This window comes from Nomascus leucogenys, chromosome 22a (assembly GCF_006542625.1).
Source record: "Nomascus leucogenys isolate Asia chromosome 22a, Asia_NLE_v1, whole genome shotgun sequence".
In the NCBI taxonomy this organism is placed as follows: Eukaryota; Metazoa; Chordata; class Mammalia; order Primates; family Hylobatidae; genus Nomascus; species Nomascus leucogenys.
This window is the reverse complement of record NC_044402.1, coordinates 141,140,610-141,166,343: the sequence shown is the minus strand read 5'-3', so window position 1 is coordinate 141,166,343 and position 25,734 is coordinate 141,140,610. Positions and strand designations below refer to the sequence as shown.

The following is a 25,734-nucleotide window of genomic DNA, read 5'->3' as shown; positions in this document are numbered from 1 at the left end:
CAGAGCGGGGGCAGGTGGACGTTTTACGATTTCACTGGAAAGGGGCCAGGGTGGGGGAGGGCCCGGCGAGGGGTCCGCGGGCAAGTTCAGGTGCACGCGGGGCTTCGGGACGGGGCGCCGCAGGGTCCCTCCCCCGCGAGGTCTCAGGGGCGCGCCGGGGGAGGGGACGCCGCGTCCGAGCCGGGTGTCCGTCCCCCACCCTCCACGGGGCCCGCCGCGGTGTCAGCGGTGACGTCACAGCCCGGCCCCGGCCCCCTCCGTCCCCAGCCTCATCCCCGCGGCGGCCGCGTCGCCCGTCCCTCTCCCCGCGCGACAAACCAGCTGGCGACTGGAGCTCGGACGCCGCACGCAGCCAACCAGCGCCTCGGGAGGGGCGCGGGGCGGGCCGGGCCGGGGGCGCGCAGCCCGTCACGCGGCGGCGCCGTCACAGCGCAGAGCAGCCGGCGAGCGGCAGCAGCTCCGGGCTCGGGAGCCCGCGCCCATGCCAGTGCCCATGCGGGGCCGCCGCCAGTGACGCCGGAGAGGTAAGGCCGCCGCCCGCCCGACCTCCCGCGCCTACGCCCCTCGCCTCGCACCTGCGCCCGGCAGCCCGCGCCCGCAGCCAGCACCTGCACCCACTGCGCCCAGGGCGGGGAGCTCCGGCCCGGCGCCCTTGTTGCCGCCCAAAGCGCAGGCACTGCGAGGCCCCTTCACTTCCAGACCTTCCTCCATCTCCGCAGAGAACAATGGGGGAAATTCAGGGGTGTCCGCCCTTCAGGTGCCGCTGGAAAAGGTCCCTTTGCCGCGATCTCGGCTGCAGCGGGACCCTCGGCTTAGGCGGGCGGGGGTCGCCCTCGGGAGGGCTCGCCCGGCCGGCGGGATCGGGATACCCCCGCCCTTCCCCGGCTATTCCGCTTCCCTGGAGAGGAGCCACCAGCGGGGCTGCGGGAGGGGCTGCGCCCAGACGGCGGGGGAGGGGAGGGATAGAGAGCAGGGCTGAGGACGCTGACGCCGCACCTGGGAGGGTGCGCGGCTACAGCGCCTCGGCCCGAGGGGAGAGCGCGCAGGGCAGCCGGGCGCGGGCAGCTGCTCTGATTCCCGGGGTGGGGGAGGGCGGATGCTGGAGCCGGGAGCAAAACAGGCGGGCGGGGCGGGGGCTGCGGTGTTGGGGCCTGGCCACCCGCTTCGTTGCACTGCCGGGCTGCCCATCACCCCCTCCCACGCCAGAGACCCCAGCTCCCTTCTAGAAAGACCCAGCACCTGGGAGGGGCCGCCGGCGAGCACTGCCTGCGTCTCAGCAGCCAGCGCCCCTGTAACAGGTGTGGCCCGGCGGCGAGGGAGGGGCTGCGGGGCCGCAGGGTCTAGGCTGGCGGCGCGCCCCCGTCGCCCGGGCTCGGATGACACGAAGGAACAGTGGCCGCGAAGACCTTCGCACTCCTGCTTTAAGCCGCCGCTCACGCTGACTCCCCCCGAACCAGCGGCACAACCCTCTCGCTGGGAAGGGCCGGGGCAGCATCCCCGCCGGGAGGGAGGGTCCGCAGGAGCGGGGCGCTGGGCGCGGGTAGGTGGGGTTGGGGGGGCCCTGCCGGCCGCAGGGGCGGGAGGGGGAGGGGAAGGAGGGAATGCCAAGTCATGGGGCCTGCTGGGCGCGAGCGCGACGTCGCCCGGCGCGGACCCGATGCGCGCCCACGTCCCCGGGAATAGGGACTTTCCCCCAGAGACTGGAGGACCCCTTCCCCAAGCGGCAGCCCTTTCCAAGGGGTGCCTGCATTGCTGGAATTAAAGGCCTGCCAGGGCAAGCAGACTGGATCTTGCGCCTGCGGAGAGGAGGCGGTGCGGAGAGGCCCCTGCCGCGCAGGGCTGGCACTGGTCTCACCCTGGGGACGCACAGCGCGACACCGTGCTTGGCTCTGCCGGACACACGGTAGCACTCAGGCTGGCGGGGCCTTTGCCAGGGAAGCCATGCCAGCACCCTCGTGGTGTGAGAAGGCAGCAGAGGGTTTGAAGGGAAGCTCTGGGGTCCACGTGGGGGTTGGGGCTGCACCTGCGGCGGCCATTTTGCAGGTGTGGTTGGCCACCAGCCTTAGCCAGGCTGTGGAGTGGGGCAGATGTGGAGCTTGCGGTGCAGGGTGTGGGATGGGCCAGGGCCAGGGCTCAGGTCTGCCCTTGCACTGAACACACACCGTCTACTTAGAGGGGTTCCTTGTTTGGTTGATGGGGTGGTTGGAGTCAAGACCCAGGAACCCTCTGGACTGAAGGGATGCTGAGGGGCTCAGCGTGGGGTCGGAGGAGGGCAGCCTTTACTGGGGGTGAAGTCTCGGGAGGGCGCTGGGTCCAAGGCAGGGCCCAGATGAACAGCTTCACTCTGGCTGCAGATGGATCTGAGGCCCTGCAGGTGTCCTCCCCGGACAGGTCCGCAGAGCGGACAGGGCTGGAATCAGGTGTCAAGGCAGGGGTCCTGGCCCGGGCCCAGGGAGGTCCCTGTGGTGAGGGCCTGCAAGATGTCTGCTGTGTGCCAGCCCTGCTCCCAGCTCGGTGCTGCCCCCCTGGGTGCCTCCTTTCCCCCTTCTCCCCTGGAATGTCCCACAGACTGCCCCTTTTGGGGCTCCGGCCGGCCAGCCACAAACAGGTGGAGCCTGGAGTTCTGCCCAAAGTCCAGGGATGATGCTTGGCTGGATCAGGATTCAAACTGGGGCCACTGCCCGGCCACCCAGCCTGTGCCTTGCAGTCGTCACTGATGTCATGACTGCTGACCTTGGGCCCACCATGTCCTTTGGGAGTAGGGTAGGGCAGTCCTCCTGTGGGATTTGTGAAGGGTGGAGGGGGAGATGTGGGCTGGAGGAGGAGGCCCTGGAGGAGACTGAGGGCATCTCTTCAGGCTACTCAGCCGGGCCAGCCAAAGTGGGTGAACTGGGTGTGGCAGGGACAGGAAGGGAGACGTTCCCACAGAGCCCTGGTCCTACCGGATTGGGGTCTATGGAGGGGCTACCAGCATTATGTCATTGGGATTTACTGAGCCCTGCACGTGCCTAGCTGGCCAATCCCGTCAGGCCTGAGACCATCCGTGCACATCTATCAGTGAGCTGGGGGGGGCCTGAGCTGCCACCACAGGTGGAGAGTGGTGGGCCTGGGTCTCTGGGTGGCTGTGATTGGTAGGATGAGCACGTGGTTGTCTGCCTGCAGAGTCTGGGGACCTCTCTAGGTCATTGCCACATTCAGTGTTCTTAGGCCCAAAGGATGTGGCTCACCACCCGCAATATGGGTGGCCAAAGGGACTCAAGGTGTCACCTCCCACTGCCCATCACCCACTCCATGCCCAGGAGCGTCTCTGAGAACCATGGGGGGCTGGGCCACACCCTGCCCCGAACCTGTCCATGGGTGGCCAGGGTACCCAGGGACACAGCCAGGCAGCGTTGGGCCTGCATCCTTGCCGGCTTCTGCCCCTTAGGTGGTGGCCTCCAGCCATAGGCCCATCCCTGCTATAGGAGGGTTTGGGATCCCAGAGCTTTGCATCCCAGTCCTTTGGCATGGCACCTGGGCAGAGGCAGGGACACAGTGGCCCCACCTGACGAAGCCAGCTTGCTCTTTAGCTCCTGAGACCCACTGGGATCCCCACTCGCAGCCTGGCTGGCCTCTCACCACCCCAGTGCCTCCACCCCCAGGGCCTCAAGAACCCAGGGGACAGCTGGCTGGGCTTGGCCCACGTGCTGCAGTTGGGGGTGCTGTGGGGCAGAGGGCACAGTCAAGGTCAGCAGCAGGTGGAGGCTGAGCCTCCTGACCTCTCCTGCTCCTTCCCAGCCCATCCTGCTGGCTTTGGCCTCCTGCAGGCCTCGTGCATTGTAGAGATTGATCCGGATGTGTGGATGTGGGACTTGGATGTGGGACTCAGAGGCTGGGGTTGCTGGAATCTGAGTAGGAGGGGCTGCTGCCTCTCTAAAGCCTCCTCACCTTGGATTTAATCTCCTAATCCCACGCCTTGCGGTCTGGGCAGGCCCAGCCCTGGCTGCCACAGAGCCTGGGGATTCAGATGGCCTTTGGGGGTCCCTCCTGCTTGCCATCCCTGTCAGATTTCAGGACCCCCTGGGGTCTAGGGTGGGCAGGCCAGTGCCTGGCTGTCCAGGCATCTTCGTGCTTATTCCTCACCCCTCCCCACAGTGCCCTGGAGGGGGCCAGAGCAGTCACCTGGCCACACACACTCATAGTCACATGCATCCACTCGAACACACACAGATCCACATGCATATACACATACACACACATTGCACACACACTGACACACACATGCACACACACACGCCCACACGCACACACACACCCACACATACATGCACACACACACTCATACACACAAATACATGCTCATGCACACTCACATACCCACACTTACATTCACACACAAACACACATACACACATGCTCATGCACGCATGCATACACACATGCATGCAGGTACACACAAACACACACACACACACACACACACACACACACACACACACACTCTGCATCCCTTGTCCCTGTCTTTGTTCTTGCCTGGGTTTCTTCTCTCAATACTTTCTACTCAACGTCCACATTAGGTTTTAGGCCCCCCTCAAATGCTGCCTCTGCCATGATGCCTGCTGTCACCCCTACCCCGCAGATTGGCACCCCCTCCACAACCATAGGTTTCCAGGGGTGGAGAAGAAGACAGGGAACACTGATTGGGCATAGCCTGCACTATGCACCTCATGTGCTTCCCTTTATCCCACGCCACTCTACACCTGAACAATGAGAACAGCACCACTTGGCTGGGACCCCACTGAGGCAGGTGGTGGTATCCCCATTTTCCAGGTATGGAGACTGAGGCTCCTGAGAAACCCATGTGGCTTGTAAAGAGAGGACCTGGGACTCCGAGGATGGTAGCTCCTTTAGTGCTTTCTGCTCGTCCCTCCACTTTCTCCTCCACCCCCATTGCCCCCCACTTCTCCCACCCCCATGGGGGCCAGCACGGTGCCTCGCACAGAGTGAGGACTCAGTGCTCTTCCATGGCTGAGCCGGTTGTTTTAGCCCAGGTACTGCATTTCCTGGTAGAGTCCAGGGTGAGCTTTGGCCACCCTCTCAGGGGTTGGGGTGTCCCTGGGTCTCAGTGTCTCTTGTTCAGAACCTACAGATTCCTGAGCCTGGCTCAGGAATGACAGGCACCGCCTTCCCTGTGGGGCTCCTGAAATGCAGCTCTAGGGACAGGCATGGCCTGGGACTGCTCCTGCAGGGCCCCTTCCCTGAGGCTGGTAGTGCCAGGAATGCCCTCAAGGGGTTCCTGCCCCCACCTCAGCCCTGCCAGGAGCCCTCAGGTGGGCCTCAGTTTCCTTCTCCATCTGTCATCAGCTCAAGCCAGTATGGTGCAGGACAGGGCCAGGCTGTCAATGCTCAAGGTCATGGGTCGGTGTGGCTCCTGAGGAGCTGCTGTGGGGCTGGGGCGGGGCTGTACTCAGTTGCTTGGTGTCATCTGGTCCCCACTCTCCTCCTGCTTCTGGGGTCAGGGCCCCACCATGGCTGCAGGTCCTTGGGGCCTGGGAGGGCTGCAGCTCTAGGACAAGCAGTGGCTGCAGTGGGCTAGGTGCAGACCAGAGGAGGATGCTTACGGCCCCACACCCTTTGCGTCAGCTCTGTACTTAGGCAAGATGTTCTTGGTTGGTGTTTTATTTTCTCCAGCTCTTGGTTATCTTTATTTTATTTTATTATAGAGACAGGGTCTCACTCTGTCACCCAGGTTGGAGTGCAGTGGTGCAGTCACAGCTCACCACAGCCTCAACCTCCTGGGTTCAAGTGATCCTCCTATCTCAGCCTCCTGAGTAGCTGGGACTATGGGCATGTATCACCACACCTGGCTAAGTTTTTGTAGACGGGGTTTTGCCATGTTGCCCAGGCAAGTCTTGAATTCCTGGGCTTAAGCAATCCTCCTGCCTCGGCCCCACAAAGTGCTGGGATTGTAGGTATGAGCCACTGCACCCAGCCTTTTTATTTTCTTGAATGGGTTTTTTTCCCTTTTATGGCACCTCCAGAAGTGGTCTCTGGCAGCTGCTTGCTATGTCCCCTGGATTGGAGTTTCTGTTTCTTGGACCCTAGAGCTGCTTGTTTCTTGGTTTCCTGTCTTGTTTTGCTGGAGCACATCCTTGTGTGACTTCCTTGAAAGGGTGCATGAGTCTTTGGTGTGTGAGCGTGTTTTTGCTGTGTCCTTGCTCTGGGTGGTAGTGTCTGGGGTGCTTCTGTTCCTAAGTAGTTTTCCTGGGAACTCTGAGGATAGGGTCACCATGGCTTTCTGCATCAGGGAACTTATGAGCAGGCTTTGTTGGCAACTCGTCTTTTCTCCCTGGAAGCTTTTAGGATCCTGTCTTTTCCTTGGTGTTCTAACTTCATGTTGATGGGTGTAGGGATGGGGTTTGCATTTATTTATTTATTTGTTTGTTTATTTATTTATTTATTTATTTATTTGAGATGGAGTCTCGTTCTGTTGCCCAGGCTGGAGTGCAGTGGCGCGATCTCGGCTCACTGCAAGCTCCGCCTCCCGGGTTCACGCCATTCTCCTGCCTCAGCCTCTCAGAGTAGCTGGGACTACAGGCGCCCGCCACCACGCCCGGCTAATTTTTTGTATTTTTTTAGTAGAGACAGGGTTTCACCCTGGTCTCGATCTCCTGACCTCGTGATCCGCCTGCCTCGGCCTCCCAAAGTGCTGGGATTACAAGCGTGAGCCACTGCACCTGGCAGAGTTCGCATTTATTGGCACTCGGTGGGCCCTTCACACTGAAGTCAGGGTCTCTTCTTCTATTTGTTCATAATTTCCTCCTTTTCATTTTTTCTTTTACCCTGAATTCATGGGTTGGTCTGTTTGGTTGCTTTTCTCTTGTATATTCTGTCTCCTTGTTTATATTCTAAAGTCCTTTGACTGCCTTTTCTAGAGGTTTTTTGGAATCTTGTACTTCAGCTCTTACATTTTTCATCTCTAAAATCTTCACGTTTCTAATTGTTGTGTCTCATAGCATTTTGCCCTTGTTTTGAAAATGAGCATCTTCTTCAATCTCCTGGGTGTGTGGACAGAGGTTGTGCTCGGTTGTTTCGCATCTGTTCCATGCTTTGCCTGTCCTTCCCGCAGGGCCTGTTTTCTGCTGGCAGCTCTGGTCCTTCCCTTTCACACTCTGTTCTCATGCCCGAGGAAGGCATTAGTTGGCACATCACGCATTAGGGAGGCCGCTGACAGGAGTGGCAGGGCTGCTGCTGCTCACCCCGGAGTGGTTCTGACCAGAGCTGGGGTGGGGTGTCCATGGGGGGTGGGGTGTCCATGGCAGGCCCTGGCTTAGGTGAAGGGGTGGGGCTGGCTACCAAGCTGCCCCTGCATATCAGAATGAGGGGTACTGCATTCTTCAGCTCACTGAAGGCTTCACTCCTGCTCTGGAGAAAGCCATGCAGCTGCTCACCTGGGGGCACTGGCAGTGACCACCCTCGGAGGGTGGATGGCGGGGCTGGGGGTGCGGGCTTCCATGTTAGCCTCACTTCTCACCCCTGCCTTCCACCGGGTGCCTGAGTTCCCGAGCCTGAGCCCCTGCCCCTTCCCTGCCCTCTGCAAGCGGCACTCAGGGCTGAGGTCCCAGGAAACGCCTCTCCCATGCCCTTTGCAGTTAGGGGCTCTGTGGTGGGCTCTCATGGGGTCTCAGAGTGAACAGTGTGCCTGCAGTCGTTGGACCTGGGGCTCCTTACTCTCCAGGGGTGGCCAGGACACTCCTCTATGACCATCGGTTGTAATTCTAAGAAAAACCTGCTGTGCAAACTCTTCAAGAAGGATCAGTGTTTCAGGAAGCGGCCCATGCCGATGCTTTGTTCTGGGCTGGCTCTGCCAGGTGTGCACATGGCGGGCCACTGCTCTAACTGGGAGCAAGTGGATCCTTGAGGTGAAGGCGGGTCCCCAAGGTGAAGGCGGATCCCCGAGGTGAAGGCTGATCCCTGCCTGAGGTGAAGGTGGATCCCAAGGTGAAGGCTGACCCTTGAGGTGAGGGAGGATCCCGAGGTGAAGGCAGATCCCTGAGGTGAAGGCAGATCCCTGAGGTGAAGGAGGATCCCTGAGGTGAAGGCAGATCCCTGAGGTGAAGGTGGATCCCCAGGTGAAGGCGGATCCTGAGGTGAAGGCGGATCCTGAGGTGAAGGCTGATCCCGGAGGAGAAGGCGGATCCTGAGGTGAAGGTGGATCCTGAGGTGAAGGCGGATCCCGAGGTGAAGGCGGATCCCTGAGGTGAAGGTGGATCCCCAGGTGAAGGTGGATCCCCAAGGTGACGGCAGATCCCAAGGTGAAGGCAGATCCCGAGGTGAAGGCAGACCCGGAGGTGAAGGCAGACCCGGAGGTGAAGGCTGTCTGGGCTCCAGGCGGATGCCTGTGTGATGCTCTGCAGCATGGGCCTCTCCAGCAGCTGGGCAGGGAGTGCCTGTGCCAGGCCTGTGTCTGCCCCTCACTGTCACCCCATGCCTGGTCTTTCCTGGACACTCCTCCAGCTGAGGCACACTTTGTCATCTGCCTTAGTGCCACCCCCAGCCCCCTTCCATAGGGGCTTGGCTTTTTCTGCTGATGCCCACACCCCAGGGTGAGGCAGGAACCTGAAATGGTCCCAGAGCCCCAAAGCAACAGGGGAGTTCCTCTGGGGCCACCCTGCCCTCTGTGCCTGCAGTGACTTGCGGGGCGTGGCCTGGTGCGGCCCAGTGGGTCTTCTGCCTGCATTTTTACCAAGTGAATGGATTCTGTTCCCCTCTCCTCTGTCCCGGGGCCCCTGGCTCAGGGCTCATGGTCTCCCTTTCCTGCAGTCATCACAGCCAGGATGGGATTACAGCCAGCTGGCCACACCCACATACCCACGTGGATGGCCACCATCCCCCAGCCCTCTTTCCCTCTCCTGCCCACGGGCTATCTTCTCTGCCCACTTCCCGTGGGTGCATCCTGGGTCTAGTCAGAGCCTCAGACATCCATGGTGTTGCCTCTATGTCCCCAGTGCAGACCCCACCCTGCCACCAGCAGCTTCTCAGCCCTTCTTTGCCACTGAGCAGTCATCCCAGCCCCTCTGGCTTCCTCCCTGCCACCCTTGAGCCTGTGCCCTCATCTCTGGCCATTCCAGCCAGCGTGACCTCACCCCACAGGACCAGTTCATGCTTCTTGTTTCTGATGATTTCCGGCCCCACCTGTCCCAGAGGTGCCCCTCTCTGTCTTTGAGGGGAGCTCACCCTTTCTCCTGGGCTCTGGCGTGTGCTGTGTCTGGCACTGTGGCCCGCAACCCCCCGCCTTCTCAGGGGTTCAGCTGTGTCAGACCCCCATCCTCAGCTTTGCCTTCTGCCATCAGCCACGCCCACAGGCTCTGGCCACCCTTGGGGCCAACTGGCTCCCTCTCAGGTCGGCTGACAGAACAACTTCTTGAAGATAGTTTCTTTTCTTTTCTTTTTTCTTTTCTTTGTTTTGAGATGGAGCCTCATGCTGTAGCCCAGGCTGGAGTGCAGTGGTGCAATCTCTACTCACTGCAACCTCTGCTTCCTGGGTTCAAGTGATTCTCCTGCCTCAGCCTCCCAAGTAGCTGGGATTATAGGTGCCTGCCACCAGGCCAAGCTAATTTTTGTATTTTTAGTAGAGACAGGGTTTCACCATGTTACAAGCCAGGGTGGTCACTAACTCCTGACCTCAAGTGATCTGCCCACCTCGGCCTCCCAAAGTGCTGGGATTACAGGCATGAGCCACTGCAACTGGCCAATAGTTACATCTTTAAAAATTGTGTCATGTGGTAGCAAAAATATACAACAAAGAATACAGAATATTACAACCAACGGCCACATGCCCACATCAGATTTCAAAATAAGGCATTTCCAACCTGCTCCACAAGGGTATCACTGGCAGAGGGCTCACCGCCACCCGGCATCTCGGCCGACCCACATCACCCTGGGGAGGAAGACAGACAGATGGGGCCTGGTGGGAGGGAGGTCCTTCCACGTCACCATGGCAGGCACATCGAGTGGCCTTGGTGGCGTCCAGGCCCTTAGACCCCCTCCACACCCAGCACCGTGAATTTGGTGCCGATCGCTCCTGGAGTGTCATCGTCCGCCCTGAGTCTGTGGAGTGCTGCTTGTGTGTTTGAAACTTCGAGGGGGCTGCAGCCGACACTGCATTCATCTGCATCTTGGATGCTGGGCATTTGGGCTGTCTCCACTCTTTTTGTAATGATAAGTCATTCTGCATTTGGGTATATTTCTCCCTGTGAATATGTATAGCATCTCTACTTGCAGAGTTGCTGGGGCACGTGGTCTGCAGCCCCTCCAGATGTTACCATGTTATTTTCAAAGTGGTGGCACCTGTTCACTCCCAAGGTGAGCTGTAAAAGCTCCTGTGGCCTCCTTCTGACAGCGCTTGGTGTGCCCCACTTTTAAATGTTGCCATCTGGTGGATACAGTTTGAAAATATGGTTTCCGAATTACTATCGTGGTTGAGTATCTTTTCATGTAAATTGCCAGTTCATATCTTTTTGCCCATTTTCTTTTGTGGTTTTTGTAAATTTTTATTTTTATCTGTCCTCTGTATTCTGCGTACAAATCCTTCGTTGAATTGTATGTGTTGCAGATACCTTCTCCAGGTGGGTGGGGTTCTCGTCACCGTTTTAGTGATATCTTTTGATACCCAAACTTTCCTTTTGGTGTTTTCTGTGGGTTAAGAAATCTTTCCAGCTGGGCGCGGTGGCTCACACCTGTAATCCCAGCGCTTTGGGAGGCTGAGGTGGGTGGATCATTTGAGGCCAGGAGCTTGAGACTAACCTGGCCAATGTGGCGAAACCCTATCTTTACTGAAAATACAAAAATAATAATAAAAATAGGTGTGATGGCACATGCCTGTAATCCCAGTTACTTGGGTGGCTGAGGCACAAGAAACTCTTTTTTTTTTTTATTATACTTTAAGTTCTAGGGTACATGTGCACAACGTGCAGGTTTGTTACATAGGTATACATGTACCATGTTAATTTGCTGCACCCATCAACTTGTCATTTACATTAGGTATTTCTCTTGAATCCTGGTGGCAGAGGTTGCAGCTAGCCAAATTGCACCACCACACTCCAGCCTGGGCGACAGAGTGAGACTCTGTCTACAAAAAAAAAAAAAAAAAAAAAAAAAAAATTCCTTCCCTAGGGGTAGTATGAAGATATAACTCTTCTTTATTTTCTTCCAAAACATTTTTTGTTAACATAGAGGTCTTTAATCCACATGGAATTTGTTTGACATATAAAGGGATCTAATAGTATATTTTCCATATTGCCAACCAGTGTTCCTTCCATCGCTGGTTCGGTCATCCGTCCTCTCCCCCTTGCTCTGTAAAGCCACCTTTCCCAGATGTCAAAAGGGCTGTGCTTCTGCAGATCTGTTCCTGGGGTCCCTTCTGTTGCACTCGTGGTGGCCTCTTCCTGTCCCAGTACAGCCCGACTTCATGCCAGGGCTTTCTACCAAGGCTTAAGATTACAGGGCGTGTTGCCCTCTGCCCTCTGGTCTTTTGTTTTTTTCTTCTTCAGACTTGTTATGGATATTCTTAACGTCTTACTCTACCATATACATTTTTAGAAGCAACTTGTCATGATTCACAAAAGAACTTGAGTTTTCATATGAAATGACATTGAGTTTTCGAATCAATTTGGGTAAAATTAAATGTTTTCAAGATATTGAGATTTATTTTCCACAAATAAGTTATAGTTCTCCATTTATTTAGATTTTCTGCAACGTTTTTAGTAAAGTTCTACGATTTTATTTATAATAAGTTAGTGACGGCTGGGCGTGGTGGCTCATGCCTGTAATCCCAGCATTTTGGGAGGCCGAGGCGGGCAGATCACGAGGTCAGGAGTTCGAGACCAGCCTGGCCAACATAGTGAAACCCCATCTTTACTAAAAATGCAAAAAATTAGCCGGGCGTGGTGGTGGGCGCCTGTATTCCCAACTACTCGGGAGGCTGAGGCAGGAGAATCACTTGAACGCAGGAGGTGGTGGTTGCAGTGAGTCGAGATCGCACCATTGCACTACAACCCCAGGCGACTGTGAGACTCCATCTCAAAAAAAAAAAAAAAAAAAAAAAAAAAGGTTAGTGACATTTATTCCTAGGTACTCTATAGTTTGGGTTATTATTTTATTTATTTATTTATTTTTTAGAGAGAAGATCTTGCTCTGTTGCCCAGCCTGGAGTGCAGTGGTGTGATCATAGCTCACCGCAGCTTCGAACTCCTGAGCTCAAGTGATCCTCCTGCCTCAGCCTCCCAAGGAGCTGGTACTACAGATGTTGCCACTACTCCTGGCTAATAAAAAAAAAAATTTTTTTTGTTTTAGAAATGGGTCTTGCTATGTTGCTCAGGCTGGTCTTGAATTCCTGGGCTCAAGCGATCCTTCTACCTCAGCCTCCATGGTAGCTGGGACTACAGGTGTGAGCCACTGTGCCAGGTTGGGTTATTATTTTAAAGGATACCTTAAAATATGTTTTAATTATTTATCAGGTATCTAAGAATGTTCTTGATTTCTACAACCTTATTGAACCTTCCTAATTCAAATAATTTTTCTGTGGATTCTCTTGATTTATAGGTAGATGAGCAAATGGTCTGCAAATAATGACAGTTTGGTTTCTTTCTTTCAAATTCATATTATGTCGTTTTTTATTTTCCTGTCTTACTTGTTTGGCTAGAACCTGTCCTACAATGATAAATAGAAGTAGAGATAGCAAGCATCCTGGACTTGTTTCTGAATTTAAAGGAAATGTTTCTATCATTTTACCATTAAGTGTGATGTTTGGGTAGATTTTTAGTAGATAGCTATTATGAGGTTAAAAAAGTTTTCTTTTATTCTAATGTTGCTTAGAATTTTATCACAAATGAGTCTTGAAAATTATGGAATTTTTTTAGTATCTATTGAGGGCCTCATATTTTTTCTTCTTTAATGTGAAAATTATAATAATAGCTATCCTAATGTCAAGCTATACTGGTATTCCTGGAATATGCTTACCTACATTGCCCTTTTTATTTGTTACTGTATTTTCTTGCTAATTTTTCAGACTTTCGTACCTATATTCATCAGTGAAACTGGTCTATAATCTTTCTCAATTTTTTCTTGTTTACTTTGATGCTAAAATTCTATTAGCATCAATGAATGAGCTAGGAGTACAGTTGGTGCTCCATATCCGTGGGTTCTGCATCTGTGAATTCACCCAGATCAAAATTTTTGGAAAAAAAGAATGGTTCCTCTATACTGAACATGTACAAATATTTTTTCCCTTGTCACTATTACCTGGACAATACAGTATAGCAACAATTTATTAATACATAGCATTCACATTGTATTAGGTATTATAACTAATCTTGAGATGATTTAAAATATATGGAAGGGGCTGGGTGTGGTGGCTCATGCCTGTAATCCCAGCACTTTGGGAGGCCAGCGTGGGCAGATCACCTGAGGTCGGGAGTTCAAGACCAGCCTGACCAACATGGAGAAACCCCATATCTACTAAAAATACAAAATTAGTTGGGCATGGTGGTGCATGCCTAGTGGCACATACTAGGGAGGCTGAGGCAGGAGAATCGCTTGAACCTGGGAGGCGGAGGTTGTGGTGAGCCGAGATCGCACCATTGCACTCCAGCCTAAGCAACAAGAGTGAAACTCTCTCTCTCTGTCTCTCTCTCTCTCTCTCTCTATACACACACATATATATATATACACACATATATGTATATGTATGTGTATATATATGTATGAGGATGTGTAGGTCAAATGCAAATACTACACTAGCTCATATGAGGGACTTGAGCATCTGTGGATTTTGGTTTCTGTGGGGGGTCCTGGAACCAATCTCCTACTGATACTGAGGGACTACTTTATATTCTTTGGGTGTTTCCCTCTCTTTCCTGCATTCTCATAAAGAGTTTGTATAGGACTGGTATTATCTTTTAACAAATGTATGGTAGAACTCACCTATAAGAAGTGTCTGAATCTGCTGCCTTTTTTTGTGGGTAGATTTTTAAACTATCGGATCAATTTCTTTAATAATTGTAGGAAAATTCGTGTTTCTATTGCTTACTTTTTCTCATAGTTATGCATCACATTTTCCTGGTTCTTGGCAGGTCTAGTAATTTTTGATTGGATGCTAGACATGATTTTTAGACTTTAGAGTGTTTGATTTCTTATATTTCTTGCTTTAGAGCATGTTGGGCTTTGTCTTTGCAGGCACTTAACTTACTTGAAGACCAGTTTGATCAGTCAAGGCCTGTTCTTAAGCTTTTCTAGAGTTGGTCTAGAGTGGACCACCTGCAGGAATAGTTTAGTCCCCCACCTAGGGCATGCCTTCTCCAAAGTCTCCACGGAATATCTGGAGTGGAGGCTCAAGAGGACTCCCTGTTCTGGCTGATAGGATCACAGATGTTGCCTTACCTTGTGTGAGTTTTGAGAATTGTTCAGCTTACAACGGCCCAGTGTTTTTGGGTCTGGATTATCCGGGCATGGACTAGGACTCTGAAAAGACTTAAGGGTACCCCTGTGCAAATTTCTGGGCTTCTACTGAGCAGCAACTTTCTTCCAGAACTCTGACTCACAACCTGCAGCTGCCTCCGCCCACCCAAACTCTGACCACCATCTTCTCAACCTGTCAAAGCTGCCAAGGTGCTTGGGTCCTACCTCGCTGTGCCTGCCTCCAGGCAGGTTTGGAGTGGTCATAGGGCTCACCTAGTATGTGCCCCTTCTCTCAGGGATCACAGTCCTGCACTGCCTATTGTCTAATGTCTGAACACAGTAATTTTCGTATATTTTGTCTTCTTTGCTAGTTATTGTTTACAGTGAGAGGTTAAGCCTGGTCCCTGGGACGCCATCACAGCTGGACATGAAAACTCCATGTTTTGCTAGTAGTGTTTTCATTTCCATTTAGTAAGTATTTTTATGTTTTCATCATGATTTTTCCTTTGGTTTGTTGTTTAGAAGTCTATTTTTAAAATTTCTAAACATGTGGGTTTTTAATTATTTTTAAATTGATTTTTAGTCTAATTGTGTTCAAATTACATGATTCATTTGATACAGGTCTTTGAAAGCTACTGGGAGTCGCTTTATGGTCTAGTACATGGTAAAATATTGTAAATGTTCCATATGTGTTGGAAAAGAATGTTGCTCTAATTTTCTGCAAGAGGCACATATGTGCATTCATTCATGATTATCGTGTTATGCTATGCTCTTATTAGTTATATATCTGCTTGATCTACCAATTAGTGAGAAGTGTGTTAAAATCCCTGTCATGATAAATTAATCCATTCCTCCATATTACATGACTCTTAACTTTGGTTTTATATTTTCATCCTTTTTTTCTTTCTGGGATAATTTTGGGTACTTTTTTTCTGACATATTTTCCAGTTCATTAATTCTGTGTTGAGCTCCATTTAATTTGCTGATTAGCATGTCTGCTAAGTTTTCAGTTTTAAATAATTACATTTTACTTCTAAAAGTTCTGCATGGTTCTTTCCCATATTTTATCCCATTGTTTTTCACTTCTGCTTATTTATTAGAACATTTAAGCCAACTTATTTTTATAATCTGTATTCAACAATTTTAATATCTGAAATCACCGAGGATCTAATCCCTCTCTTCCGTCTCTCTTTCTTCTCCTTCTCCCTCCCCTCCTTCCCTCCCGTCCCCTTCCCCTCCCCTCCCCTCCCCTCCCTGTCCCCTTCTCCCTCCCCTCCCTCCCTCCCCTTCCACTCCCCTTCCCCTCCCCCCTCCCCCTCCCCCTCCCCTCCCCCTCCCCTCCCCTCCCCTCCCCTCCCCTCCCTCCCCTCCCCTCCCCTCCCCTCCCCTCCCCTCCCCGTCCTCTCCCCGTCCCCTCCCCTCCCCTCCCCGTCCTCTCCCCATCCCTCCCCTCCCCATCCCCTCCCCTCCCCCCCTCCCCTCCCTCCCCTCCCCCCCCCCCCCCCTCCCCTCCCCTCCCCTCCCCCCCCCCCTCCCCTCCCCATCCCCTCCCCTCCCCTCCCCCCCTCCCCTCCCCTCCCCTCCCCTCCCCTCCCCTCCCCTCCCCTCCCCTCCCCTCCCCCCCTCCCCTCCCCTCCCCTCCCCTCCCCTCCCCTCCCCTCCCCTCCCCCCCCCCCCCCCCTCCCCTCCCCACCCCACCCCCTCCCCTCCCCACCCCCCCCACCCCCTCCCCTCCCCACCCCATCCCCTCCCCTCCCCTCCCCTTCCCCTCCCCCTCCCCTCCCCTTCCCCTCCCCTCTGCTTCTCTTCCCTTCCCTTTTTCTCTTCTCTCCTTTTTTTGGTGACTCTTGCTTATGGTGAATTGCTTCTCCAAGTGTTTGGTAATATTTCATTGTGAGCTAACATTTGACTGACATTCATCTGCGGGAATCTTGGGGCCCTGGGAAAGGAAGCCTTCTGGGAGGATTTGTATGTGCTTTGTTAGGTGCTTTGGGTGCTACCTCTTGAGAACTCCTCTGAGCTAACTTCTTGAATTTGGATTTCACTGATCATACAGGTGTTGTAAATTTGAAACCCAAACTTTATGAGAACAGGCCTGTGGCCTTAAATTCTCAGTAACACTTGCTTTTTCATCACCTAGAACTGGGTGTCATTCAGATTAATTCCCCTGTATCCCTTTTTTTACCCAGCCTTCCATTTCACAGAGGTTGTAGCTTTGAAGGATTCAATTTTGTGGTGACTTGGTTCCAATCCTCACTTTATGCATCTTTGAGGTCCTGCCTCCCATTCCCCCCATAGCAGGTGAAACCAAATTCTCTGGTTTCTGATATCACCAAATGCCTATAGCTTTGTTGCCACCTTAATTTCATCTCTTTCTTCCACTTTTTCCTTTCCTTCTGAGGAGTCCTCTAATTTTCTTCTGATGTTTGTTATTTATCCTGAATTTCTAGGTGCTTTATAATGGAGGGTGTCTCACCCACCATACTGTAGAAGTAGAAGCCTCCATTCAGCCCTTTTGCTCTCTGTTGGGAAATATTATTTTTATTATTATTTTTTTTCTGAGATGGAGTCTCGCTCTGTCACCCAGGCTGGAGTGCAGTGGCACGATCTTGTCTCACTGCAACCTCTGCTTCCCAGGTTCAAGCAATTCTCCTGCCTCAGCCTCCCGAGTAGCTGGGATTATAGGTGCCCACCACCATGCCCAGCTAATTTTTGTATTTTTAGTAGAGATGGGGTTTCACCATCTTGGCCATGCTGGTCTCGAACTCCTGACTTTGTGATCCACCCACCTCGGCCTTCCAAAGTGCTGGGATTACAGGCATGAGCTACCACACCCGACCCAGGCAGGAAATATTAATTTTAATGAGCAAACTGATTTTTGAATTCACACATACCAGTGTTTGTCAACCAAAATGAGGAATTTCTATTTATTTTACCTCAACTGTTTGGTAATGATTTTTAAAATGATTCTTTTTAGGTTAAGTATGAGTATAGTGTAGAACAATCAAGCATTTTACAAAATTTGTTTAGAAAATCAGCAGACTTTGTTCCTCATACCCAATTTTTTTCAACTCAGCTGTTTTTAAAATTTAGCTGTATATTACTAATTAATGTGTTTGTTCTGTTAATTCGTGCCTGTTTTAGCAGTTATGTAAATAGAATTATAAAATGTTTACCTTTTAGTGTTTGGTTTATTTTTTCAATGCCCTATTTGTGGTATTCATCCATTTATCATCTCTCCCTCTTGAAATGCCACTAAAATAAAGGTAAAGGTAAACTAAAAAAAGACCTAAATGCTCCCATAAGAATGAAAAAACAGGAGAGAACACTCAGCAGCCACATTCTGGATGCTGAAAAGCAGACCCACGTGGAAACTGATTTAGCAGATTCACAAGAGCGGAACCCTGGTTCCCTCCCAAGGCAAGCCTTTGTGACCTCCTGAAAGTCTTCCCATGCCAACCACAGCTCCCTCGGGGACACTGGGGTCTGAACCAGCCTGGGGATGATGTGGGGCTGCCCTCGCCATCCCTGTGCCTTTAAGGCTGTGCATTTCCTCGTCAGTCTGGCTTTAGCTACATTCCGCAGGACCTTTGCCACAGCTTTGACATGTATCTTCATTATCACTCATTTGAAATATTTTCTAATATCCAGTGTGGTGATTTCTTTGACCCATGGGTTTTTAAAAATTGTATTGCTTAGTGTCCAAGCAATTGGGTTGTTTCGTAGGTGATTTTTTTTGAGGGTATTGATGTATAGCATAATTCTATTGTGGTCCGAGAACATCTGCCTTATAACTTGAATTTAAAATGGATATTTGTGGAAGTTTGCTTTATGACCAGCATATGGCAAATTTTAGCACACATTCTGTGTGCACTTTAAAAGAATATGTATGAGGCTGGGCATGGTGACTCACACCTGGAATCCCAGCACTTTGGGGAGCTGAGATGGGAGGATCATTTGAGCCCAGGAGCTCAAGACCAGCCTGGCTAACATAGTGAGACCCCATCCCTACAAAATAAAAAATAAAAAAATTAGCCAGGTATGGTGACATATGCCCATAGTCCCAGGTCCTCGAGAAGCTGAGGCAGGAGGATTGCTTAAGCCTAGGAGGTAGAGGCTGTAGTGAGCTAAGATCACGCCACTGAACTCCCGTCTTGGAGACAGGAGACCCGGTCTCAAAATAAATAAACAAAATAATGTGTACGATATATATTTTCTCCTCCTCAGTGGCTGATAGAACAAGCACAAATTTTCATCCTTTTATTTTCAACCTCTCTGTGTCTTTGTATGTAGAGTCTGTTATGAACAGAATATAATTTATAAAAATCTGGTCTGACAATTTTTAATGTTTTACTTGGTGTATTTAGTTCATACTGAGTTGACCTTTTATCTGCAATCTTAACTCTTTCTTTTCCACTTGACATTATCTTTTCATATTCTGTTTTTCTCCTTCGTTGCCTTCTATTGGATTCATAAAAGAAATTTTAATTTTTTGGGTATTTTTCTATTAACTTGTTAGTTATACATCAGTTTTCTACTTTCTAAATGATTACCCTAGCAATGACAACATGTATCCTTGACAATTGAACATAAATGATTACTGTTACCTCTTTCATGATCATGTTGAAACCTTGCAATCTTGTCTTTTGGTTTCTATCATTTCTGTTCAGGAGTCAGTTGTCAATCTTATTTTTGCTCCTTTAAAGGTTACATGCCTTTTTTTTTTTTTCTGGCTGACTTTAAGCTTTCTCCCTTCATCCTTGGTCCTAGCAGTGTTGCAGTGCTGTGCCTTGTGTGGCTTTCTTGTTTGTCTTGCTTTGCATTTGTAGAGCTTCTTGAAACTGTGGGTCGATGTGCTTCAGCAGCTTTGGACAATCCGTGGTCATCAGTTTTGTAAATATTGCTTCTCCCCTGTCTCAGTCCATTCCAGCTGCTATAACAAAAATATCATAAACCGGGTGGCTTATGAATAACAGAATTTATTTTTCACGGTTCTGGAGGCTGAGAAGCTCAAGAGCAAGGCACGTTGGCTGAGGATCTGCTTTCTGGCTCCTAGACACCTTCTTGCCCTGTTCTCACGTGGTGGAGGGGCTGAGGGGTGTCTCTGGCATTTCTTTCTTAAGGGCACTGATCCCATTTGTGAAGTCCCACCCTCACGACCTAATCACCTCTAAAGGCCCCACTTCCTAAAGTCATCACTTTGGGGGTTAGGATTTCAACATAGGAATTTGGATGGGAACAGGGGACACAAACATTCAGACCATAGCACCCCCATTCCATTTCTTCTCCTTCTAGATTCCAGTTACAGGTATGTTTGACCATTTCACTGTGTCCTGTACTTTTCTGGCTCTCATGTCTATATTTTCTATTCTTTTTATCTGTTTTAAATTTTCTATATTTCTATTACCTGTCCTCCAGTTTGCTAACACTGTCTTCAACTGTGTCTATCTCTTGAGTTCCTAATTTTAGGTATTTTGTTTTCCAGATCTAGCATTTCCATTTGATTTTTTTTTTATAGTTTCCAGTCCTCTGGCAAAATTCTCCATTTTCCATTTAAATTCTCTGTCCCTTTTGCTCTTATTTTGAATATATTAGTCAGGTTGTTCTGAAGTCCTTGTTTAATAACTCCTAGATCTGGATCATGTGTAGATATGTGTCTTTTTTTTTCTCATGTGTTTATATTTTATTTTTCCTCTTTGTTTTTAATCAGAGTCCTTTCTTATTTTATACCTTCTAAGTTTTGACTGGATGTCACACATTGCCTATTAAAAGAATGTAGAGTACAGAGATTATCCTGGGTTTGAAAAAATAAAAATAAAAGTAAAAGAGTGTAGAGGCTCCAGATGGCTTCCATTTTCTCTCCCAGGCAGCCAGACTGAAGTCCGAATTAAGCCAAGTGAGGGCAGGTTGTAGTTTTCATAAGGCTCGTCCGAGCTGTGGCTCTGCCCTGCTCTTCGGTTTCGTACCTTGCTGGGCTTTCAGCCACAGCCTGCTGTGATCACTGGGTATTCTCCTCCCGGAGGACCCTGAACTCAAATCTTTGTTCCTTCCCACCTGAGACTGTGCAAGACTCCTCTTTGGTTTTCAGCTTGGGTTTTTAAAATCTCACCTCTCATATCCTCAGAATTTGGCAAATGTCTTAAGGGAAGGACTGGACATTTGTTCATCTTAGTTCTTCACCTCTGTTTTCTGGAATCTTGGCCTCTCAAGTTTCTTTTTGCCCAAAAGCTCTGCAGCTTCCTCCGTCCCTCAGCAACGGCTCTCTGTCTGGGAAGACTCCAGATTCCCAGTCTCTTGCCCCGTGCACAGAATGCAAATACACCCCGGAGGCTGTGCTGCGGAGGCCAGCTCCCGTCTTGGCAGCCCCTCCTCTGGAATGTTGGCTTGCGGCTGCACACTGATTTTCCTTCACACACAGTGCAGCGCGGCATCGGGCCTCTTGAGTAGTGCATTGGTCGGCTGCTGGCCACTGCACCCACCAAGCCGCCTTCGCCTTCCGTGCTTCGTGGTGTGCATATTCCACGCCCCAGAGCCAAGAACAGAGGCTTCTCTGTGTCCTTGTAATGCTTTTACATTTTAAAGATCAAGTTCTATAATAGCTTTATTTTTTCAATACGGGAGAGCCAGTTGTCCCATACTGATCTTACCTCATTCCCTAAATTGCTGCCTTTTTCTTTAGTGTGTGTGTGTGTGACTGCTTTGGACATGCTTAGTCTGTTCACGTGCCATTTCTAGACTTTGGGAATTGTTGTAGCTCTGTAGGATATATGATAGCTGGTAGGGGATGTTTCCCCTCTGTTCTCATTTTTCAAAGTTCTCTTATCCTGCCAAATTCCATTGAACGTCCTGTTGGAATATTTTGTTTATTGGAATTGCACTGAATTTATATAGCTATATTTGGGGAGAACTGGAAATTTTGCACTGTTGAATGGAATATCTGCTTTCATCAATATTTTCTTAATTTCTAAGTATTTCCGATTTTAGTACTTGGGATTACTGAGTCAAAGAATATAGACCTTCTTAAAGGCCCAGGGCGTGCTGCAGAATTGCTCCCTAGAAACCTTGCGGGATTTGTGCTCTAGCCAGGGACTCGTGAACTCGCCTGTTCCTCTCTCCATCCTGGCTGGGGATTTGTGCTCTAGCCAGGGACTCGTGAGCTCGCCTGTTCCTCTCTCCATCCCGGCTGGAATGTCCTAAGACTTTTTCCAGTTTTAAATGTGCAGGGATTTTCAACACAAGGAAACACAGATTCTCAGAGGTCATCCCTCTGTCCACGCTGGCAGCCACTCCTGGCCGTGAGGAGGAGATAGTGGCGGAAGCACTCTGGAGTGTAGACGCGGCTGCACCTTGTGGCTCTAAGGGGCTGTGGTGTAGGCGGCATGAGTCCAGCCACATCAGGAACTTGTCCCCACTTAGCCATAGGGTGGCCTGGCGCATCCCCCTCCCCTGTAGCCTCTGGAAGAGCTGTTTGCCTGAGGGACAGCCCTGCCCCACATCCAGCCTGTTCTGCGGAGGAGTTCTGGGGAGCCTGGGAGTGGCCTGGGCAGGGTCCAGGAGTTCAGCATCTGCCCTGGTCCCAGGCTCGCTGTGCCTCCTATCCTTCTGCAGACAGACCCCTCCTGCTCTTGATCCTGGAGCTTCCAGGGGCAGCCCAGAGGGGCTTGTCCCTTCTTCACAGCTATGAGGCTGGGGCACTGTAGGATGGGGGCTTTTTGCCAGATTCTCGGATGGGGACGACCAAGCAGAAGGTTGCCTCTTCATGGAATGTCAGTGTGGAAGAGTTTCAAGGAGGCCTCTTAGCCTTCGCTCTACTTGGATGCCTCTGGTGATGTGGGACTCACTACTGAGTGGGCACCCTAGAGCATTTAGACAGCAGTTGGCGAAAACCTCTCATGTCAGGCTGCATGAATTCTGCTTCATGGAGCTTTGGCCATTCCTGTAACCAACAGCTCTGTCCTGAGGCTGTCCCTGTCCCTGTGCCCAGGAGCCCCATTGTTCAGGCCGCAAGTCCCATGGGGAAGCAGCAGCATCTGGCTGGTCAGCCCGGAAAGACCTTTCACAGTGGCTGCTTCATCACTGTTTTGCGGGGAGTTTTCATCAGCCTTCTTCAGAGTCCCATCACCCAAGAGGCCAAATCATTTTGGGGTTCCTGACCACCACCCTGTCATTTCGCAGACGGTAAACTGGGGCCCAGGAAGCTAAGTCACAGGTGGGATAAAGGCAAGGCCGAGGCTGGTCCCCCAGCCCTGGCTTGTACCGAATTCCCCATGACTCGTCGGCTGCTCCTTCTCAGCGGGGCTCAGGAACGTTCCTCTCCACCTTCTGCGTGAATTACCAGCAGGAAATTGGGCCGAAAACGTTGACTTTTGTCCCATTGCTTAGGGCTATCTGTGCTGTTCTTTTCATTTCTGAGTAAAGTTCTCTTTCTTGCTAATTCAGAGACCACGCTACTGCTGATGTGGCTGCCAGCTGGCGCTTGGTGTGGAGCGTGTGATGGGGCATTCTAGAACACTGTCCCATTTTAAAGCGTCCTTGACATGTCGATCTGGAGCCAGCACTGGCTCTTGGGGCCTGCGCGGACCTGGCACAGACCCCACCAGGGCCTGCATTCGCAGGGGAAGACCCTTCTTGGGGGATTTGCCGCGGGTGTGAAGGCCACCTTCACGTTCACACCCAGGTCGCTGTGTTTCTGTTTCTTTCATTGGGTTTCAGCTTCCTCAGGCTTGTGAAGCTGGGTTCCACTGGTCCCGCTGGGCTCCTGCTTTCTAGAATTATCTGTGCTGCCTCCTCTTCTTGTGGATTCCACCCCATGCAAGTGTCACGCTGGGGACTTTGGAGGGGAGTGGAGAAGACCTGTGGCTTCAGCTGCAGCTGGAGTGCCTGTCCTGCCTCCTCGGATATTGTTTCTAATTCATGTTTCCCTTTTTTCCAAGGTGTTCTCCCCACACTGGGGCTCCCACTACTGCAAGGAGTGACCCACGAAGGCCACAGAGATGGCTGGGGCTTCGGTGAAGGTGGCGGTGCGGGTCCGCCCCTTCAATTCCCGGGAAATGAGCCGTGACTCCAAGTGCATCATTCAGATGTCTGGAAGCACCACCAGTGAGTATCGGCCTGCACAACATCGGGGTCGGCCACGGGTTGCTGGGGGCCATGGTCCTGTGCCTATGGGCCAGGCTCAGCAGTCAACCTGGCCCTGGCCCCAAGAGCACCTCCTTGGCTATGTGGCGTGTGGGTGTCCTGGGGCTGCTGTAACAAACTGCCACCAATGGTGGTGGGCTTATAAGAATAGAGATTTATGCCCACAGCTGTGGAGGCCAGAAGTCCAAAGTCAAGGTGCCAGCAGGGCCTCACTCTCTCTGAGCTCCTAGGGAGGACCTTTCCTGCCTTCTCCGGGGTCTGGTGGTTGCCAGCCACCTTGGCCTGCAGCCGCGTTGCTCTAGTCTCTGCCTCCGTCGTCACGTGGCCTTCTCCTCTGTGTGTCTGTGTCTCTGCTTTCATGTGGCTTTTTTATAAGGACACCCATCACTGGGTTTGGCTTTCTTATAAGGACACCCATATGTTTCCCCACATATCCAAACCATATCAGTATCTTGGAGCAAGAACCAATTGTCATCTCTCAGTTCTGTGGCTGGCTGGGCTCAGTGGGGCGGTTTGTGCTGGGGCCTCTGGTGCAGCTGCAACTGCTGCTGCCATCACAGGATCAAGTGGTGTCAGCTGCACTGAGTGGTGACATGAACAGCCACCTGGTCTTCAGGATGTGGACAGTGACAGCCTTCCCATTCACAGGTGCTGTGCACCCATCCAACATGCCCTTATCTATCATCTACCAGGTGGGGAGGGGGGCGTCCCGAGGGGAGGGCACTCAGGTCCCATGGAAGCTTCCTCCCTAGGTTTAGTCTCCGAGGCCTGCTTAAGGGCTGGAGATTCAGGTGTCACTGGGGGTGTTCTGGGCTCTGTCGGGTCCTGAGGAAGTGAGGGCTCTGCTCGGGCCCTCTGTCTGGCCCAGGGGTGATCCTTCCAGAAGCCCGTGGAGCTCTGGCTAATCATGGTGCAGTGGGCAGGCTGGGGAGACCCTGCTAAACTCCAGGGTATGGAGGCTGCGGCGGCGGTGGGGCCCCAGTGCACTTCGGGGTTGCATCCTGACTGTTCTTCATGGTGAATTGTTTTGTCTGTTTGGTTCCTGGAAGCAGACCCAGAGATGAGGATTTGAGCACCAAGAGTTTATTTGGGAGGTGATCCCAGGATGCAGTGTGGGAGACTGGGGAAGTTTGAGGGGAAGCTGACAAAGGTGCATTCGTAAGTGGGTGACCTCCGTGGCCGGGGCCCTGGCCTTGCTGGGGCCCATGGACGAATACAACGCACCTCCCGGTTGTCCTGCCCAGGAAGGCCAGTGCTTTTCCAATAACGTTCGCTGCATTAGCTGACTGCAGCCATGGCCTTTTGTGGTCAGAGAAAGTGCTGAGGTGGCAAGACCCTTGCCTTTAAGAGGGAAGCCTCAGGCTGTGCAGAGCTGTGAGTCTGGAAATGTGACCTCAGGTGGGAAATGTGACCTCAGGTGCGAACCATGGCTCTGGGTGTGAACTTTGACTCCAGGTGGGAACCATGACCTCTGGTGAGCACTATGGCCCTGGGTGGGCAGAGGATGCCTGTGCCATGCCCCAACGGGCCTTGTTGTGTCATTGTAAGGTGACCCAGGACATCAGGGAGGGCCCTGTGAATCCCCTTCCATCCCCCACTGGGTGCCAGCAGCACAATTGCCACCTCAGTCTTTCATGTGGGGTCATGGGGAACTCCATGGTTGGCACAGTGACAAGAACCAGACCCGTTGAGCAGCTAAGGACCACCAGAAGCAGAGTGGATGGAAGAACAAAGCCTCAGAGATGGGACCCTCCTGCCCCTGAACCTTGAGAATGGCCCAGCCTCAGGCCAGACCCTAAATGACAGGGTTAGGCAGGTGGGCTGGTTGGAATGGGTGTCCCAGAAGTGATGGCCGGGGTGGGCGAGTGGCGCCCTTGAAGCCTCTGACCTGCCCCCTGGCCCAGCCTCCAGGGGCACTGGGCGGGCGGCCTCCCCATTTTGCATTTCCCCTCATAGGATCCAGAAACGGGAGGGTGCAGCCTGGAGGTGAGCCAGCATTGCCAAGGCCTCGACACTGGCAGTGCTGCCCACCTGGTGAAAGGTCATCTGGCTGAGGCTGCGCCGGCCCAGACCCCAGAGAGCTGCTGGTTCAGAGACAGCAGTGCAGGCCTGGACCCGAGACCTCACTCCCCAGTGGTTTTTGCCTGCTTCACTCCACCC

The 25,734-nt window shown here is 52.0% G+C and overlaps 1 protein-coding gene across 1 annotated transcript in view; it reads left to right on the top strand.

Annotated features, from left to right (window-relative positions):
* Positions 1–305: 305 nt before the first annotated feature.
* KIF1A (kinesin family member 1A) overlaps positions 306–25,734 on the top strand; it is a 112,986-nt gene continuing 87,557 nt past the window's right edge. Inside the window, exons 1-2 of the mRNA XM_030804224.1 lie at positions 306–524; positions 23,370–23,535. Of these exons, the coding sequence (XP_030660084.1) occupies positions 23,430–23,535 (106 nt within the window). The 5' untranslated portion in view covers positions 306–524; positions 23,370–23,429. The remainder of the gene's footprint in view (positions 525–23,369; positions 23,536–25,734) is intronic.